Source organism: Ursus maritimus, unplaced genomic scaffold (assembly GCF_017311325.1).
Source record: "Ursus maritimus isolate PB19 unplaced genomic scaffold, ASM1731132v1 scaffold_11, whole genome shotgun sequence".
NCBI lineage: Eukaryota > Metazoa > Chordata > Mammalia > Carnivora > Ursidae > Ursus > Ursus maritimus.
In genome coordinates, this window is record NW_024423453.1 from 4,675,594 (window position 1) to 4,696,262 (window position 20,669).

Genomic DNA, 20,669 nt, shown 5'->3' on the forward strand with positions numbered 1-20,669 from the left:
TTTTTTTTTTTTTTTACCTATTTTTAAGAGGTCAAATAAAATGAACTCCATGGTGAAAGACTTGGAATCCCAAACATTCCTTTTGTTGAAAGAAAGTATCAACTTGCTCTCTAAATGCCCACAGTAGCCCCTGTGATTTTATAGCTAATGGTGTAAGCTATGGTACAATACTCTTACCCTCCTCAGTAGAATTCAAACGTATTCAGAGGTACACCCATCTTTAAACTTGGGGTTTAATTTACAATAATTTATTTCAGCGTGCTTCCTATTATACTATCCCAACCCAATTTTGCCCAGGCTACTCGGGAAAGCCTGGTTTGCAGGTCAGTTCGATTCTTTGCTTCATTCGTAGTATTTTATAAAGCAATGCAGTTTTGTGAAGGGCAACTGAGCACAACACAGGGATAAGGACAGATATCTCTTTGAGTCTAAGGAGATATGGAGAAGGAATAAAAATCAGTCAACTGTCAAAGGAGACCAGGAGAGGCTGAATCTCAGGTCTTGTCTATGATTCTCAAGCTTCCCATATAAATTAGAAGCCCAGTTTCTCTCACTCTCAGCTGATGACTAAAAAGATCAAAAGCTTTTAACATAAGCTTTGTACAACTACTGTGCTCTCCATCTCCGGATTCTTCTGTAGCTTCATCTCCTCTCTCTGTGGAGCGAAGGTAATATCGTACCTATGCACGCATGCCTCCTCCCCAACCTTGCCTGCTATGTATCATTGCTCTCATTGTCTTTTCAACCAATGCAATTCCCTTGGGTTCTTCCCCTTGCTCCCCAAACACATCCATTCACCCTCCCCAAAACTCAAAGGGAAGAAAAGTTGCTTTCGCCCTCTATTCCCTCACTTTAAGGTCCTATCTTCTCCTGACTACATCCATCAAACTTGTTTAATAATAGGTTGGCCATAGCAAAGAAAGAAAATTGGATTTGAAGAAAGAGAAGGGAGGTAGCAGAGTAGAAGTCATATTTTTACAGTCTGGTTTTAGGAAAAATAAAGTAACATGAGTTGAAATACATATTGGTCTTGGGGGCATTTCTTTCCCTTAGGAAGAAGAAAGCTGAGCTATGAGAAGGGAAACTGCTGAGCCAGTCTTTGGGGCCCTGGAAAGGAGTCACCCTGGGTTAAACTAAAACTAAATAAACCAGAGCTTTGGGGAGGAAGGGTTGACAAAACTCAAATATGTCATGATTGCCCAAATTTGTGTCTAAACCTTTTGTCTTTTCACTTTACTCCCTTCATCAGCTATCAAATGTACCCTCAAGGCTTTAATTATTACCTGACTTATGTCCTCAATTCTTTTCCAGCCTGCAGTACCGCATTCCCAACTGCTCACCAGATGTCTAAGCCAAGATATGCCATCATCAGCGCAAACTCATCATTCTCAAACCAAACTTCTCAATTTCTACTGCAAGCCACTCATGACCCCTGACCTTCCTGTTTTTGTTAAACACACCACTACTCCTTCAACTCTAAAAGGTCAGTGTTATGTCGGATTTGGCAAATGGAATCGATTGCCAAGTCCCAGAGATTTCACTCTCCACAAAATCCCTTGAATTGATCTTTCCATGTTTGTTGCCAATATCCTTATTCCTGGAAAACAAAACAGTCTACAAGTCTCTCCAGGTCTTCCCTCACTTTATTCCATCCTACATACTTTTGTCAGATTATGTTTCCTAAAGCACATTTCTGAACATTTCCCCAGCCCCAAAACTGTCAAGGCCCCAGTGAAAAAGTCATTATAGGCAACAATTCTCCATGGAAACAAAGGTGTTGCAGGAAAGGTTGCAGAGAATCAGGCCAATACCACTTGACCGACTGATCAAAAGAACATTACCTGCCTCTTGATATAATGAAGAAGGGAGTATACTATATCTTCATAAGAGATTATTCCTAAAAATTGAACCAGAACCTAATCAAACTTCTAAATGGAACTTGAAGGTTACGAGAAATACAGAAGACAGGGGAACAAGTCAAATAGCACCACAAAGAATTCGTTAGAGCAATCCAGAATGTGGGGCATTCCATATACAGGTCAACTGTTGTGGGAAAATTGGTGACGTGAAAAAAATTTTTTGAAAAGAGGACTAGAGAATAAAAGAGACTGAAGAGCTATAGCAATTAAATGCTAATTGGATAAAACAAACAAACATACCATCTAGAAAGAGACTTGTTTGAGACAACTGGGGAAATTTGAATATGGACTGGGTATGATGATAATAAGAAATTACCGTTGATTTTATTAAGGTTGATACTGGTTATATTTTAGAAAGTCCCCATCAGTTAGAGATTAGTATTTTAGTATTTGCAGATGCAATGACATGATATCTAGGTTTTGCTTTTAAATACATCAGCAAACAAAACAAAACAAGACAAACAAGGGAAAGGGATTCATGAAACAAGAGTAGCCACTGACAATTCTTGAAGCTAGGTGACAGTTCCAGGGCAGTTTATGATACCATTTTCTTTTCCTTTTGAGTATGTTTGAAAATGCCCCCAAAGAAGTAGTTACATGATTAAAAAAATGTTATTTTAGGCGAATCTTCAGATTCCTATCAAATAAAGTGTTAACACTTCTGCCTGTGTCCAAAGTTCTCTATGATCTGCTCCTAGCTTTCCTTTTTTGTTTTATCCCCTCCCACCCCTGCCTCAATTCCCCACATGAGGATCCTGTCCTCCAGTCAGCCTTATTGAATACCAGCTGTTCTCAGAGGACTCTTCACTGCTGTCACCACTGTATCTCTGTTTATGCCATTCTTTCTACCGAATAAGCATCCTTAATTATCATTTGACTTGGAATAATTATAGCACATCTTCTTGAAACCTCTTACCTGGCAACTTGAGCTATGGAGCTATTTGGAAAACAAATAAACATAGTAGAAATTTGAGTTTCTGAAAGAAATGTTAGTCCCAGTACAAATGTTAGTCCAGTAAGCATCCTGTCTCCACCCTTCTACAACCTCACTGTCATTATGGCCAGTCATTGATGGCTCATCTCAGTGACTTCTCTTCCCTAAGATTTACTTGACCTTCTTTTGGAAATGTTTTCTCTGTTTTGAATTCCTAAAGCACTTGTGACTCTTATAAAACTCACCTCACCATGCTAGGTATAAGATTTGTGCTTCATACTAAGTTATCAGGGTGCCTAAGGGCAAGAAGAAAGTTATATGGGGAAATATAACAAACGATGCCTTTTGAGGCCTTAACATGTACTAAAACGCAATCTTTGGCAGGTCACTTAACCTCTCTGACCCTCAGTTTCTGCATCTGTAGGATGGAACAAACAATATTTATCTCACACGGGAGTTGCAGGAAGTAATTAAAAGAACATACGGTCTGTAAATATTATTTCCTTCCACTCTTTTCTTCCTAATTCAAATGTAGCCTTGTACCTTATACATGGTAAGTATCAATAGATATAATATCAGGTTTCCTGCAACAGAGGTCTCTAAGAAGTTATCAGAGTTAAAATTAGTCTTCCCTGAATAGCCAGTTGACCTTCAAAAAGTCAGAGATATCTGTATGACCACATGCTTCCAATGAATGTATATGAGGATATATTTGATTTCAGCTAAAAGTTGTGCTTTTTGGGGTCACTATAATTTCTCATCTGTTGACTCATAAATCTAGTTCAGAGTAAAGACTAATAGTAAAAGGAATAAAACAACTTTGCACAGTCTCTTGAAGATGAACTCTGCTCAATGAAAGATATTTTTTCTTACATCTCAAATATGGACAGATGTTTTTGGATCCTGTCTCCCTCCTGCCTGTGACTCCCAACTTTTAGAAAGAATGTTCTATTTTTCGCTCTCCCACATTTTCAATACTGAGTCATTCCTAAAACCATGGCAATATTGCTTTGAAAACCACCAGGCCACTAAAGTTGCTAAGTAACCTCATAGTTGGAAACCCGGTGACTGTAGCTCATAGAACTGACGGCTTCTCCTCTAGCTTCTTTGGCAATGCCTTCTCCTGGGTCTTCCACTGTCTGATGGGGGTTTCTCTGTAGGAGACCTTCTTTTTCCTCCCTCTCTTTGTACTTCATAACTAACCCTCCTCCGCCCATGACTTCTCTTACCCTCGATACACACTTTCTGGTCATCTCACTCAGTGCCACAATTTCAGCTGCTACTTGTCTATTGTACACCCAGCTGTGGCTTCTCTCCAGGATATGCCTACTGCCTACTCCATATTTCTTCCTGAACACACATTTCAGATCCTAATGCCCACCACTAAGACTGGTTAATTTTCTTTGAGTATGTTGCATACACTTCATTCAGGGTTCTGATGGTCTACACTGAGACTGTATTAATTAGATAAGGAGGCTTTCCTTCAGGTAGATGCAGACCCATGCCAGAGCTCATAGCTTGGCAAGTGAAGCATGAGCTGAATTTCAGACCTTCCCTGTCCCTTTGCTGAACAGCCTTGCACAGTACACAACTGGCATGAGTGTAAATGGTGGCTCTGAGTTTATTGTAAGGAGTAAGATTTCTTTCAGAAACCGAAAACCCCACTGTGTTTATTCTTTTCCAAATAGCTCCATAGTTCACGTTGCCAGATCAAAAATGATACTTGATATTTATTCAACTATATCAATTAAGGATGCATCACCTTTGATTTGTTTTCAACTCTGTATTTTTTTTTAAGATTTTATTTATGTACTTGAAAGAAAGAGCACGACAGAGCATGAGTAAGGGAAGGGGCAAAGGAAGAAGCAGGCTCCCAACTAAGCAGGGAGCCTGACACGGGGCTCAATCCCAGGACCCTGAAATCAGGACCTGAGCCTATTAAGCATTTGTCTAACCCACTGAGCCACGCAGGCACCCCTCAGTGTATTTTTTATAGAAAGACTATTTACTGAATGTGAATTATGGCAGTAGATTATGCCTGATCTAAATCTTAAATAGTTAACATTGAATATACTGACCATTTGAAAAAAAAAAAAAAACCTGAAGTGTAAAGATTCACATTAACTTAGGGAGGTAATAGAGTCTCCCGTAGTTATTATTTAAACTAAGTTTAAATGTGGCCTACCCAAAAGAAAGAAGGTAGAATAAAATGTTTCTGAGCTATTTTTCTACCTACTATCTTATAACATTCTTCCACTTTAATCTCCACCTGGTGCAATAAATACATTCTATATTTAAAACATGGTATCAATTAAATATCACTAGAGGTATTTAGAGAGAAAATAAATTTAGCTGATTAAGAATTTTGGTTAGGACATCAAAATTGTCAAACCAAGGAATCCATAAAAACATACATGTGAAATTACATACACTTATATAATATTACTTGAGAAAATTCATGAATAATTTTTTGAAGTGAATTTTACCTCACTGAAGAATAATATTTTTAACTAAAACTCTTCATTAGCTTTAGAAAGAATCAGACACATAAGTGTGCACTAAAAATTTGTTTTAGATAAAGAATCCTATACTAGACTCATAACAGTGATCATCACTTTTCATGAATTTCTTAATCTTAAAATTGAACTACTTAACCTAAATTTCTATATGACTTGAGGCAATTATGCTATTGGATTTTGATCCAGCAGATGAGGTCCCGTTATGAGGGTTCTGTGACATCATGGCTGTCTCCGTGCGAGCGCTCCCGTGAGAGGGCTTGTATGCAGATATTTACATGTGCATAAATAGGACTTGAATAATAATGCATGTGCCATACACTGTTCTAAATGCTTCATTAAGTCATGTATTAAGTCAAACCAACCATCTTTTACATTGAAAAACTGAAGGAAAACATAATTTGCTCAAAGTCATACAGTTTGTAAATGACCAGTATTTAAATGCAGGTATCTGCCCATGTAGCCCATTCCCTTAACCCCACTCAATGTATTCTGCTAAAAGCTGATATTTTCAGTTGTTTCAGTCCTTTCATCATTAAATACATATAAAACTATCTTTAAATCTGAATTATTAATTGTAGGCATTTATTTCATTTTTTAAAATTTTATTTAATTATTTTAGAGAGAGAGAAATAGTGCAAGAAGGGCACAGGGGGAGGGAGAGAGACAAGCAGACTCTGCGCTCAGCATGGAACCCGATCTCTCAGGACCCTGAGATCACAACCTGAGCCAAAACCAAGAATCTGCCACTTACTGACTGAGCCACCCTGGCGCCCCAATTGTAGACATTTATTCAATAAAAATTTATTGTGCATATATCAAAACCATATAAAAGAACTGAGATACAAAAATGAGTAAGTTCTGGGATTGATAACAAACTTCAGCATATGTAAATCAAAGTTGGATTAATTTAATTACTTGTGAAAGTCTATGTGCCACTCACCTTTATTCAGGAGAATTAAAAGGAATACATTTGATAAGAAATAAAACATAAAGTTGGCAACAGAAAGTAGTTCTTCAATTAATTTTAGTGGGAAAGAATTTTAAGCTAAAATTAAATATTGAGATGATGTTATACCATATCAGTATACAAATCACCATGTTAAAAAAAGATATATAGATGACAGTAAGATGAATAAATTATTATACTATGTGTATAGTATATAAGTTTATATTTATCTAGTATTAAGTATATAAATATATATAGGTATAAGCTAAATGGACTACAATGGAGTCTTTCAATTAACCAATTACTTAATCAAATACCAGAAAATCTAAAATCTTTTGTAATCATTCTCTCCATCATATAACTACCACATAAAATACAGATAGTGGGGAATGATACTGCTTTTTCAGATCTAGCATAATTTATTCAGGAATGAATACGTTACTAGTTTAATATGATAGTTCTATTCTGTATTGAGCAAAATAAATACTTTCTACGCGCACACACACATGCACACACACACACATGCTTTTCAAATTTCTTGGAGAATGTACATGTCCTCCCCCTGCCCCCAAGTGAGACTATGTGGATCCGAAAAAGGCTGGACTGGAGCACAAACATGAAATATGGGAATTGCTAAAGTGTTAGGTTAGAAGGAGCTTAGTATATAATTAAAAACATATGAACAGAAAGTTAAATACTGTCCCAAAATATACTATTTTATTTGGGAATAATTCCTTACAAGACACACACAGCTTGATTCTTGTACATTTTAGTAAAATATTGTGAAATGGCAGTGACAATGTCAGAACAACAACAAAACAGCAAAAAGGGATTTGGGGGGAAAAGGCAATATGACATCTTCTACGTCTTCTCTAGTGCATTTGAAAAAATACAAATGGAAGCCACACGCCTGCATGTGCAGTTGTCTGATGGTATTTGCTTGTGGTTTTCTCTTACATTTTTTTCTCACTGAGTAATACAGAATTACAACATACAGTCCTCCAAATTCCTAAGGGAATTATATCTCCTTCATGTTCACATGCAACTCCAAAGGAGAGTTATGAGGAGGGCTTTGAAATTCTGAAAATTTTATGCAAAAGAAATGCCCTTGGTACAGAAGGAGTACCTTTCCCTTAATACAGTGGTTCCACTATCTCACTGCCTTCTACTGAACGTACTGATGGAGCTATTGGGGGTGAAGAAAAGGCCACTGTATCTTTGTAACGCATACAAGACGGACTCCTGAGAAGGTTTTTTTAAACTAGTTTCTGTAGTTTCTGTTCAAGTATTTATTGGTGGAAGAATATGATTGTTTAAGAAATGTGGCATGAAACACAACCACCATAAACTGCTTTCCATAACTGTCTTGATTACTAAAAATCAAAGATAAGCCTTGAACCCTACATATAAATGGCTAAAAACAAAAATAATACATCATAAGTATGGCCCTGCATTAAGGCTGCTTATTTTACCAAATACTAAATATCAGTATAAATAAACTACTATAATGAAAGGAAACAAAAGTATCCAAGCCCTCCAAACCAAGTAGAAGTGAGATATGAAAACTGACAAATGTTCAGTAAAATCTCAGAGCTTAGAAACCTCAGAGGCCTGTTTTAAGTGGCATTATTGATGACACATGGTAATACCGATGGGGTGTTTAGAATCATGAAGAGCTGATAGTTTCTCTCTTCCTTAGCTTCCTCTTCCTTAAGCTCTTGTATACACCATTCATAACTCAACAACATTTGCTGAACATCTACTATGTACAGGTACGAAGTGAAGTGTTATGGAGGATATTAAAGATGAGAGAAAGCGTAGCTCTGCCCTTGAAGACCATAAAAGCTAGTAGTCATGAGAGAAGGGATGTGTATAAATGACTACGATACAACAGAAAGAGGAAAAAGTACAATGGAAGGAGGAAATTAATATTTACTACATGCCTGTCATGTACTAGGCACTGCATTAAAAGTTATACATAAATTATGTTATTTTAATCCTCACAGTATCTGTTGAGGTAAGAAATTATTATCTCTGCTTTACAGATGGGGAAGATGAGACTCAGTGTCTGAGTAACTTGCCCAAGGTCACAGAGCTTTGACCTGCAGTCTGTCTGGCTTTGCTGTCTATGCCCCTCCAGTGTAAAGTAGTATAAAAAGTTGCACACCTCATGTGTTGTGGGGATTCAGCAAAAGAGAGAGCAGATATCTTGATGGAAGAAATGTCATGTAAGTAGGAAAGGTGACCATATCTGAATGTGTGGAAACTGGGTATATCTAGGGACTAAGAGGGAAATAGTTCTGAGAAAAGGCTATTCTAAGAAAAGACAAATGAAGAAAAACAGATTGGAAGAGGAAAAAACTTACATGGTCGTATTTGGTTTGGATGAAGCATAGTGTTCAGAGCGTTAAATGAAAACTTAGCGGGAGACAGGGCTAGAAAAACAGGCCAAATCAAAGGATTTAAATGTCAGGCAAATAATTAGATTTCGTTGGCCTCTAAGTGGTAATCGTATTGAAATATAAAGTTCTGGGGTCAGAAGAATGACATCATCAGAAGCATGATGGAAAAACTTTACCCAGCAGACATATGTGGGATGATATTGGCCGCTGCTATGCTCCCTCCTACCCCTCGGTATCTCCACCATAGAGACAGGAAAAAGCTGAATGTTCACTTTCCTGACTCACCTGCCTTGCAGCCGTGACTGGCCAGGCGGGTAGCAGTCATGTCCTCACAGCGTGCAGAATGGTAATGGGGACGTCAGGATCAAAGACACAGAAATGTGGGATTCTGTCAGGCAGGCAGTGAGCTAGAGGATTTCACTGCGGTTGCTCAGAGCATGAGCACCGTGACTCTCGTACCTGGCAGTAGAGAGGAGAGGAAAGGGAGGACCTGGGATGAAGAGCCTCGTGTAGACAGGGAATGTAGGCATGGGGAGCCAGGGTTCAGCTCTCAGAACAGGGGCACCTGAATGTGGGCAGCAACTCAATCATTAGAACTAAGGCACGGCAGCAGGACCACACTTAGAGCAATGGGTCACCTGCATGCTGGAAAATAGTCTTCCTAAATGCCTCACGTTTAAGGTCCCCATGACACCTGGGGATTACCGGATGTGCAGGCACAGGGCAGGATTTGCAGGTAGGGTTGAACTCACCCTCGGAATGGCAGGTCTGCGAGAGTTGACAGAACTTCAACCCTCTCCTTGACTATGAATATTAAAAGAACTGCCAAAAGAACAGAGACTGGGTCTGTCTTGTTCACCACAATTTCACAGCCTTCTGCTGTGCCTTGTACCCAGGAGCTAAATAAATCCTTGAGGTACTGACTGAAACTGTGCTAATATGAATTAATGAGCAAACAGTAGGGTGATTTTTATTTCAATAGATTAATTTTGCCCCACCTCCCAAATAATTCTCATGACCTCTAGTTTGAAATACAAACGCACATCTGTTTTTTTTTCTCATTTCCTTTCCTCCTTTCTCCCGACTTGTTCTCTCATCACTTATTTGTTCTCTTCTTACGCAGCCATTTTTCCCCAGTCTCTGTGACATTATTTACTCTACCCCATTCTTTTTCCTCTCCAAGGATTTGATTTCCTTTGAGACAATGGATTCACAGCAGCATCCTCTCCATTCACTTCCCTGCCTCTTTTCCCATCTTAACCACAGCTGCTAGAATTGCCTTTTTTTCCCCTTCCTAATACCCTTTCACCATCTCATTTCCCTTGTCAAGAACCATTTGCTCACCCATTTAGGTAAATGCAAAGACCCACCTCTCTTCCCTAAGGCCTATTTTCATATTCAGTTTCATACTATCACTGCCATTTAGCTTTGCGGTCCTCACAATTTCTTAACAATCTAAGCTAAATCCATCTAGGCCGTCTTCAGCTTTCAGAAGATAATCAGAAGAACTCCCTGAATAATAGACATTTTCCCTTTTACCATCGGTCTACAAAATAAAACCTTATTAATCTGGAAGTCCTAACTAAAGAAGGCGTGAAACCGAAGACGCAGAATCGAGCCTTTCCCTCTCTAAGGGAGAGTTTTGCACGGAATAATACTGTGAATAAGATGATGTGGGAATGTTCAACCTATGTGAGAACACTCTACTGACATAAACATTTGCACATGAATAACAAGTTGCCAATTATAATTCTGTCCAAGTACTTTAGTAAACTTTAAAGGATGTGCAATCTCTCAACTCAAACATTGACAACTCTTTTTTTGGAAGTTAGTTGTTTGGAAATCTGATTGTAATCTTCCCACAGGAAACCTAATAAAATATGGTTTATGTTCCCAGCTCAATTCACAAAAGCCTGTTTCTAATGCACCAAAAAAAATCTTATTGTACAATAGAAACAGTATAGGTAATACTGTCTTAATGGAAAATCACTGTCAATTGGGATTTGGGATTTTAGAAATGTATCTCTCACAATGCTACCCAGTCAGGGGGGGTATGGATTTTCAGTGGAGTAGGTAGTCCCGCTAAGGAGTCATCCCTCAGTGACATGGTTGTGACTCAGGGAGCGGGTGAGAAACATGGGTTTGAAGACTAGTTAAGGGAACTTGTTTGGAGAAATCTTGTTTAGGCAGCAAACTTTCTTCTTCCTTTTTCTCCCCCCCCCCTTTTTTTTAAAGATTTTATTTATTTATTCAACAGAGATAGAGACAGCCAGTGAGAGAGGGAACACAAGCAGGGGGAGTGGGAGAGGAAGAAGCAGGCTCATAGCAGAGAGCCCTTTCCCCATAGTTAACAATATGTGCTAAGAAGACACAGGGATAAGGAAGGCGCAGAAGTAGCAGGGAAGGAATGTGGCACCTTGGTTGCATTGAAACTTACATATATAAATAACAAAAAATAAGTTATGAAGAATTTTAGCTCAGAAATCTTATAAAATTAGGGAAATTAAAGAAGTAGATTATCAAGAAAGAAGTGGATATCATTTTAATTCACCAAAAAAATGAAGGGAAAAAAGGGAAGATACACCCCAAATTATAAATTCTTGTACACGCTATATATACCGTATGTGAATAAAATCATTTTTAGTAAGCCAAAACACAGAACATGGACATTTTAAGAGAAACTTGGTCAAATAAAAGAAACCTTTCAACCATTTAAAAACCCATAAAAATTTCCTAATTTAGGTTTTAAATGTACCTTGCTTGTTTATTCACTGTATGTACATTATAAATATATATTAAACAGATTTAATGTGTACTTTATATAAATTTACTCAAGGAAAAAGTGGATTCTTGGTAACATGGTAATGTAAGACATAATTGTATAAGATACCGTAACTCTCCTGTACATATTGATAATCACATTTACTACATCGTTTCTAAGTGTTCATACTTTTGGGTAGTCAAATTTGTTCTTGGAGGTAAAAGCCCATTTAGTTTGTACTTTTTGCAGAAGAAATTTCCCAAGAGTAGATTAGAGGTTGGGAAAGTAATACATTGTGATAGGTGGTAGGGAAAATTAAAATACAGAATGGAAAGGAATCTGTATACCAAATACTTCTATAACTTATAAAAATCTCAGTGCATAGTTAATAATCATTAAGCACTAAATGAAAAACTCCATTAAGAATTACTTATTTTAAAATCTAAAATTGGAAGTTTCTTTTGAAAAATGCTATGATGGTGATGTAGAGTTAAGAGGTAAGTCAGACTTTTCCTTGGGGACAGACCCAAAAAACTCTTTGCCTATTTTCTGTGCCATAGAAAGATGAAGTGAGTTATTTCCTGGCTTCGCATTTCCCCTCATGCTTATTCTTCCTGAATCCATGGCTTATCCTTTTGCTGTGACAAGAGGGAGACATTTTGAATAAAATGATCATGTGATTCGAGTGTCCACTAAAGGCAAACAGATAGTCAAGATGAAGGAAAACCAGAGCAGGTCACCATTTTAAAATGCCAATTCTCTCTTCCTTGAAAGGTTCCAAAGTTTTCAAGTACAGGCAGTTAGATAAACTTTACTTTTTAAAGTGCCATGATATATTTTCAAATCTTGGTTACAGTGATCCATGATGTTCTGCCCATTCTTGGCTTCCTACACTGGTTTATCACTGGTTTATCATCTTTCTTCTTCTCATTAACTGTGGCTGCGAACTCAAGATTTATTATGAACATATTCTTCTTCTTAGCTATTTTCTTTAACATCTCATTAACTAATATGCTTTCAATGCTATCATTTTGTCCAATTTTCCAAGGCTTTATATCCATATCTGAAATTTCCCCTCTTTGTTTTGTCTGTAGGATTCTTGCCCTTGGATGCTGTCACAGATGTAGGTGCCAGCCCTCACCACTGCCTCCCTCCAAGGCGACTCGATAATACAGGTCCCACACGTCCTAGTCCTGCGGCTGCCTGCATTCCTCTGGGGCAGACCAGAAGTGCTGGGGAGTTAACACCCAAGCATGTTTCTCAACAATAGAGGAAGGGAAATTAGTAGACAAATACATCAATTTCCCCAGCCTTTCAGGGGCAATTCTGAGACAAGCTCTACAGTCTCTCACAGCTTCCTCAGGAATACATCTGTTTTCTGGCCATCTTGCCTCTCCTGTGTCATTACCGCATTCCCTCACAATGCTTCCTGGGATTGTCTCCCAAATAAATTATTTATACCCAAATCGTTATCTAAAAGATTGCTTTAGGGTAGACAGAGGTGATCTAGGCTAAGACAGAGGTCCTATTAATACTTAAAATATGTTACAGATTATAATAATCTCAAAACCAGCACTCCAACTTCTTTTATCCTCTGTTATCTCACCTTTCATCTTCTCTTGAGAGATGAGTGCTACAGGGGTAGAGGTTTTCACAGACACACTTGACTTCTATCCCCAGTTTTATGGGGTCACCCCAGGTGAGTCATGGATCTCTTCTGATTCTGTGTGAGTGTATGTGTGTAAGTGTGTGTATGTGCATGTGTGTGTGTGTGTATGTGTGTGTGTATAAAATAGTGTTTTCCAGGGCTGTTGTAAGCATTAAATAAAATAAAGCATGCAAAGTACCTTTTACTTGGACTTCATCCCATTATAATGTAGCAGTTTCAAATTTAGGAAATAAGCTACAACTTTCTTTTGTAGATTTTTTTCCCTCCAATAAGTGAGCCAACTTAGAAAATAAGAGTGGAAATCACAAATAATAAGAGTATTTTCTGATATGAATATAAATTAATTACATCCCAAACTTTTTCTCATGAGCGTGCTATGGAAAGGATTGCTCTAACTGAAGTATGTGGGGTTTTTTGTTTGTTCTGTTAGATAGCCTTAGACACCGAGCTCATAAAACTATAAATAATATTCGCATGGTCTAGTATGAGAATTAGTCCACAGCAAACAATTTGAATATTGACTAACAAAGATATCATCAAAATTGTTTATTTACAAAATAATCTAGGGCAGAAATAGCATTTGGCATATCAAGGGGAAAGAGACGTAAGAGGAACTCAATAAATAGCTACATTATTTATGGGTATTATGGTGTTAAAGGTAAAACATTAATAATGGCTTTCCCTTCTCCACAGCTTCCTAACAGAGCACAATCAGTAATATTGAGTGTGTTGTTTTTTACTGACTCTTCATTTCTGACAACTCCCTTCTTTTGTACTTTCATCTTTCCTATACATTCCTCTCCTTCCTAAAATTTCCTCATTTTCTTCAATACAATTTATAGCTCCAAAGATTTTTCTGTTGACTGCATTCACATTTAATTATAAATCATGTCTTCAGCAGTTGGTTTATATTGAAAATGTAGATCAAATTCCGTATCTGTCTGTAATGAATCAAAAGTCGCTGGTATGATCACATTCTAAATAATCAGAGTCTGTGTGGATTTACGGCAACATTATTAATACATGATTAATCAGTCCCTAACGCAAACCAGCTCATGCCCGACATCTACTAAGTCATTCTATCTTACATTCAGGTCCTGTGGCACTGTTTCCGATCGGTTAAGAGTTTTGCTTTGTATGATAGCACATTGTTAAACTTGCCATCTGGCCCAACAGCTGATGTGGCTCACACAGCCCTGGAGAGGCCCCAGAGCTTTACTCCTGGGAAATATTTGGTCTACTGTGTGTCATGATTACTGGTTCATAGCTTTTTTATAGACTTGAAAAGAATTGCAGAAAAATCTCCACACTGAGGAAATCCTAAATCGAAATTAATTTGTTAGGAAAAGAGTTCACTTACCTGAGGACCAGGTTGACCCTGAAATTGTAAAGAAAAAAAGAAAAAAGGAGAACAATTACAAAATTGCCTTTATTCTCACTAGCAAAACTTAAACTAGTTCTGAAAATCTTTACAAAATGTTTTCGAAGATAATAATACCTATCTACCGACAAATTTTACATTGTGGTTTTAAAAAATCGTATTATATCTTAATATTTTTATTCTATGCTATTTATCTAAAATCCTGCTATTGTGGTCAATTATATGTTAACTCCAAAATGACCCAAGGGCTTTAGTATGCTCTAGAGTTAAACTGGAGAAAAAGAAGGTAAAAGGTGAACTACGTTATCGTAATGAATGGGTTACTTCCCCGGAGGGCTTTCTAGCACAGACTATTACTATGAGCTACATATTCAAAGAGCACAGTGACACGAAAAAAAGAGGCAGATATTTTTAGTTTTAGTATTCCCTGAGTCTTTGGATTTCTCATTGTTTCAATAATCCTTTAAGTCAATTTTAAAAATAAACACCTATCTTTTACTCTGTACAATCCAACCCAAGGGCATTTTAAAAGAATATCAGAAGACTTAGGCTCAATTAAAGTGCATCATAACTCCTCACTCGGTCAATAGATCATGGAACCACTGGATCACCTCATTCAGTTTGAATGTCACTTTCTTGTTGTTTAAGCTGATAAAAATTTCAAAGCAGCATGACTGTAAATGCTTCTCAAGAAAAATCACCTGTGAATAAAAGTATTGATTACACACATTGCCTTCTTAAAACCTCTAATTGGGTTTCATAGAAGACGAGATGAAAGAAAAAGTGTACACCAAGGTAAGGAATCTTTAAAAATAAATTAATAATGTACAATCTCATTGTACCAGCTCTATGCCACAGGGTATCAATATAGAAAAGCACAGAACTAATACAGCTCCAAAGAACACTCTCCTTCTCTCTCCCTTCCTCCCTCTCTCTTTCTCTCTTTCTCAGACCCTCTCCAGGTTTGGACTTTCTCTAGGTACTTATTCTCTAACTGACTGGGGATAGAACAGCCCGGTTTTATCTAATCAAACCAGGAAAGGGAGCTAAACCAGTTACCGTGGCTATTTCCCACAACACTCCAGTGTTCTAGGGGTGGTACTTTCCACGTACTGGGGACTTTTGGACATGTTAGTCCATTTATTCCTTATGACTGCTCTGCATCTCACAAGTGAAGAAACTGATGCCCATAGAAATAAACTAACAGTCACACAGCCTACAGGTGGAAAAGCCAGATTTTAAAAACCCAAATCTGATGCCAATGTTCATGCATTTTCCACCAGGTCATTCTGCCTTTCACTGACGTTTAAACTTGCAGTTGTACACAGACTTGCTCAGATCCACAATGATATCAGAGCACCCACCCTTCAGCCGAGTGGATGCTCTAAACTTCATAACCACCCCTGGACTGCAAGCAACAGTGTGAATCTCTGCTTGGAGATGTAGACCTAGAACCAGCAGTCTCCCAATCTGTTAACTGATACCTGTACACAAAGCAGGTCAGCCGAGGTGCTTGAGGGTAACAGATAACCTAAAATTAGCACTAAACATGGGGGACCTACAAAGGCAAGGCTCCCCACCTACATGTGAATGCAGATCTTCCCAGATCCATGTAATGGACAAATTACAATATGTGCTCACTCCCACCTACACTCCGCTTCTCTCGTCTGGATGCTTTAAGCCTCTGACCTTCCTGAAGTTTCAAACTAGTGCAGACTCAGAAATGTGAACATGCATCTTTTAGAGAAACACAGAATACATTCCATCTTTTATATGGTTTTTCTGGTGAAAACCCAAAGGTAGAATTATCTAAAATCAGAAATATTTTTGACAAAAGAATAGAGTTTAGCATCATTGCTGAGATCATTTGATTCCCACGATTGTTCTACAGATGACAGACTTTTCCCGTCTATCTTTAAAATGTGGCTTTCCTGGGGTGCCTGGGTTGCTCAATGGGTTAAGCGTCTACCTTCAGCTCAGGTCATGGTCCCAGGGTCCTGGGATCAAGCCCCACATCAGGCTCCCTGCTCAGTGGGGAGTCTACTTCTCCCTCTGCCCCTCTCTACTGCGCATGCTCTCTCTCACTTTCTCACTCATGCTCTCTCTCTCCCTTGAATAAATAAATAAAATCTTTTTTAAAAATGTGGCATTCCTGCCATTGCACTGAACAAAAGATTTTGTACAATGTATGGCTATATTTCTGTGTTACTATACACAAATACACATTATGTTCTGGATTTTATGTTAGTGGTGGTGAAATCAAACAATAAGTGACAGTAAAATTAGAAAGTTGACTGTTACATAGACATTAAAAATTATATAGTACCAGGAAACAGAGTACTGTAATGTGTGACATGAATTTTCAAGTGTTTTATGGTGTTCATGAGTGTGTGTGTGTGTGTGTGTGTGTGTGTGTGTCTAGGGTGGGAAGCATGAAAAGGAGGGCTGGAAGTGGGTTGGTAGATAGGTTTCCCCTGAAATGATGCATATAACGTGACAAATTTGATAACTCTCCCTAAAACATGGATTACACAGTGCAAGCCTTACAACTGTTACACAAGATTCCAGGACCGCCTGCATCAAATCTTCTCACTCAGTAGGACGTAACAAAGATTCCCCAGCAGACACCTAGAATACTGTCGGGAAACAGTCTAATGGCTGGAGACTCTTAGTCTTCGAAATAGAGCGATCTGGATAAATGAAGAAAGTGATCAGAGGACAGGTGTCATGGGCATGGTCATGCCAGCTTCCCCTATGGGAGTGCAGAGCATAGGAGACTGGACAAGAGCCCAAAAGTGAAGAGCATCTCAGAAACTCCCTGGTGATTGAGGACACTGGCCATGAAGACTTCTTCACAGACAAATCACCAAAAGAAATATCTCAGAATTTCTTTAAGTTGCTTCTGAGTAGTTCATTGAGAAATCCAAGTATTCTCATTCATTCATGGATATTTTTCTAGTCTACTCTAATTTACAGATAGTGAACCTTATCAGTAATCAACTGTGAAAGTTAATTTTTTTCGGTTTTCTAAAACACACTCTTAATGAATCATTATAAATTGTGACTAAGGTTTACAAAATACAAACTATGTTGGATTTTTTAAAATGGAATTCCTTAAAAGGACCCTTTTCCCAAGCAAACCACCAAGCTGTTTCTAAAACTTAAACCTAGGATAACCAAGAGCCATTCCAAGAGTTAAGTCACAGAAATATTGGAGTTTGAAAAATAGATGCAAAGGTGGAGAATGCTGAGTGCCCAGGAGTCACTGATCTACTGTATGTCAACAGCTCGATGCAATACCCTCCAGGCAGCTACGGCACCAGCGTGAAGAAAAAGAACAGCAGGAGGAGTGACTTTAAAAAGTGGTAATCAGAACAGCATGGTGGAAAACAATCAGCCAGTAGCTGATGCCTGACAGAAAAGTGTACAAAGCAAGTTGAAAGTTTTGTGAGGCAAATAAACCACAATGGAGCATGATAAATAAGATGACATATCACTTGAGTATGTATTGTTACTTTAGGCAATTAAAGAGCCATATTAACCATTCCCGGTTAGGCTGTTATCACAATTATGGCTGCCAGAAAGTGCTAACATCCTTCTCTAAATCGACAAAGCCATTTAGAGTTCTGACTGAGGCAATTAGTTTCACTACATGATATTTTTTTATAGATGGTAAATCTGTGTCACTCCTTTTCAGATGGGAAAAATGCTGTTTTTCCATTAACAACAGGCACAGCTAGGCATACAAATTTGTGCTTTAAAAGTACATTCTTACTTTGAAATACTAATTAGGATAACAGACCCACATACATCTTTACTGTGATAAATTTTGAAATAAAAACACACTCATTTACAAAAACTTGAGAGAATATTAGTATTGTTCACGCAACTCTGAAAGGTGTTACCTCTGCTTCAAGGTAATGAGACAGAAATTACTTCAATAACTGAGTAACTCATCCGTAACAATCCCAAGCTTGCTACTATGGTTAGTAACCTCAGATGCAGATTCATTTCATCCTCTTGAATTGAAAGAAAATACTACAGAGTAATAATTCCTAGGCTTTGCATTTTGGAACCCTTACTGTCTAAAAAGATCATTGGAAGATGATTACTGTAATTTCATTATTTCTTGAAAAGACTCAAATCCACACATTCGATGTCAAGTTTATTTTTCTTTTCAGATGAAAATAGCATCTAAAGTAGGCATCTAGAGGCGCCTGGGTGGCACAGCGGTTAAGCGTCTGCCTTCGGCTCAGGGCGTGATCCCGGCGTTCTGGGATCAAGTCCCACATCAGGCTCCTCCGCTATGGGCCTGCTTCTTCCTCTCCCACTCCCCCTGCTTGTGTTCCCTCTCTCGCTGGCTGTCTCTATCTCTGTCAAATAAATAAATAAAATCTTTAAAAAATAAAAATTAAAAAAAATAAAGTAGGCATCTAGGTAAAGCTTTAGAACATCATAGGAACTCTGAGTGGTAACAGGATTGTCCTGGTGGCAGGATGTTTTGAGGACCAATAGATCCTAGCATAAAGCCATCTCAGTGGGATTCCTTAACCTTTTAAGAATCGCAGCCTGACCTAGAGTCGGTGCCACTATGTGGAACAGATACAGGCTATCCCTGCAGTACCAGGAAGGAGTCGTGACCATCCTCACCACATGGTGAATTTGTTGACATTTCATCGCCAGTATCCCAGTGCCCAAGTTATAAGGTACTTCCGAAACAATTATTGAATTGCTAAAAGGTGAGACTATTTTGACTAGTCCAAAGATGGTTTCCAGTATCTGTAAGTCTACTATTATTACACTACATGATTATATTTTCAAAATGGTCCTTCTCAATCTAATAGCCTCTTCGCTTCTGGTCACTACAGAATAAACACATCTATGTCAAAGAAGAAGTCTTTCCCCTCGATGGAATCTTATTCAGGTAACAGAGATGGAACTAAGACAGAGACCTGAGGAAGCTTCAGAGGAGGACGTATGTACTTATATACATGCCACCAAACAAAAGGCATGAGAGTTCCATCCTGAAGAGAAATCCCTCCCTAGTTTGATTAAGCCTCCATAGCCAATTAATGTGAGAATATTATATTCAATTACTTTGTGAATTATAAAATGCTACACAAATATAGCATGGCAATTTATAGTAGCTTATAAAACCAACAATTCATCCTGCTAATTCAAATTTAGATAAAGTGTCTATTAATTTTTAAAAAATTAACATGCAAATGATATACTACAGAGAAAACCAATTGAAGAAATAAAGCATTATGGATTATGTGTATTCATTAAAAAATGACTTTGCAAAGACTGCATAATCTCTCAATATCTGTAAGCTGCTCAGGCTTCCAAGGACTTACACACTTGACTGAAATAAACATTATTCATAATTTATATTGCCTGTTGTGTTACCCTACAGGATACATATTAATAATTCGTACTTTAGCCACATTCACATAATACTACTTAGATAAGAGTAATTCAATTTAAGGTTTTCTTTTAAAAATTACTTAATCCCTAATGGTTTTAATTCTGGGAAAGAAAAGCCATATTCTACTCCAGAAGAAAAAAATAGCTATAGTCTCAAGCCTGGTGGTTATATCTTCTCTAAAATTTGAGAGAAGGAGTGAGAGCCAACATGGAGATGGTTTCGTTGGGTTCAATATAAAGAAAACAAAAATTCATTCAAAATGGAAGATTTTGGGGTCCCTGGCTGGCTCAGTCAGTTTAGTTGTCCGACTGGTGATTCAGCTCAGGTCATGATCTCATGGGTTGTGAGATCGAGCCCCATGTCAGGCTTTGCACTCAGCGGGGAGTCTGCTTGAGATTTTCTCCCTCTGCCCCTCCCCCTACTTGTGTGGGTGCTCTCTCTCTTTCTCTCAAATAAATAAAACTTTTTTAAAAATGGAAGGTTTCAGGGCACCTGGGTGGCACAGCGGTTAAGCATCTGCCTTCGGCTCAGGGCGTGATCCCAGCGTTATGGGATCGAGCCCCTCCTCCGCTGTGAGCCTGCTTCTTCCTCTCCCACTCCCCCTGCTTGTGTTCCCTCTCCTGCTGGCTGTCTCTATCTTTGTCAAATAAATAAATAAAATCTTTAAAAATAAATAAATAAATAAATAAATAAATAAATAAATAAATAAA

At 38.0% G+C, this 20,669-nt stretch overlaps 1 protein-coding gene across 1 annotated transcript in view; it reads right to left on the bottom strand.

Annotated features, from left to right (window-relative positions):
• Positions 1 to 20,669, bottom strand: part of COL25A1 (collagen type XXV alpha 1 chain) — a 425,657-nt gene that overhangs the window by 146,888 nt on the left and 258,100 nt on the right. Inside the window, exon 5 of the mRNA XM_008689416.1 lies at positions 14,511 to 14,528. Coding sequence (XP_008687638.1) covers positions 14,511 to 14,528 — 18 coding nt within the window. The remainder of the gene's footprint in view (positions 1 to 14,510; positions 14,529 to 20,669) is intronic.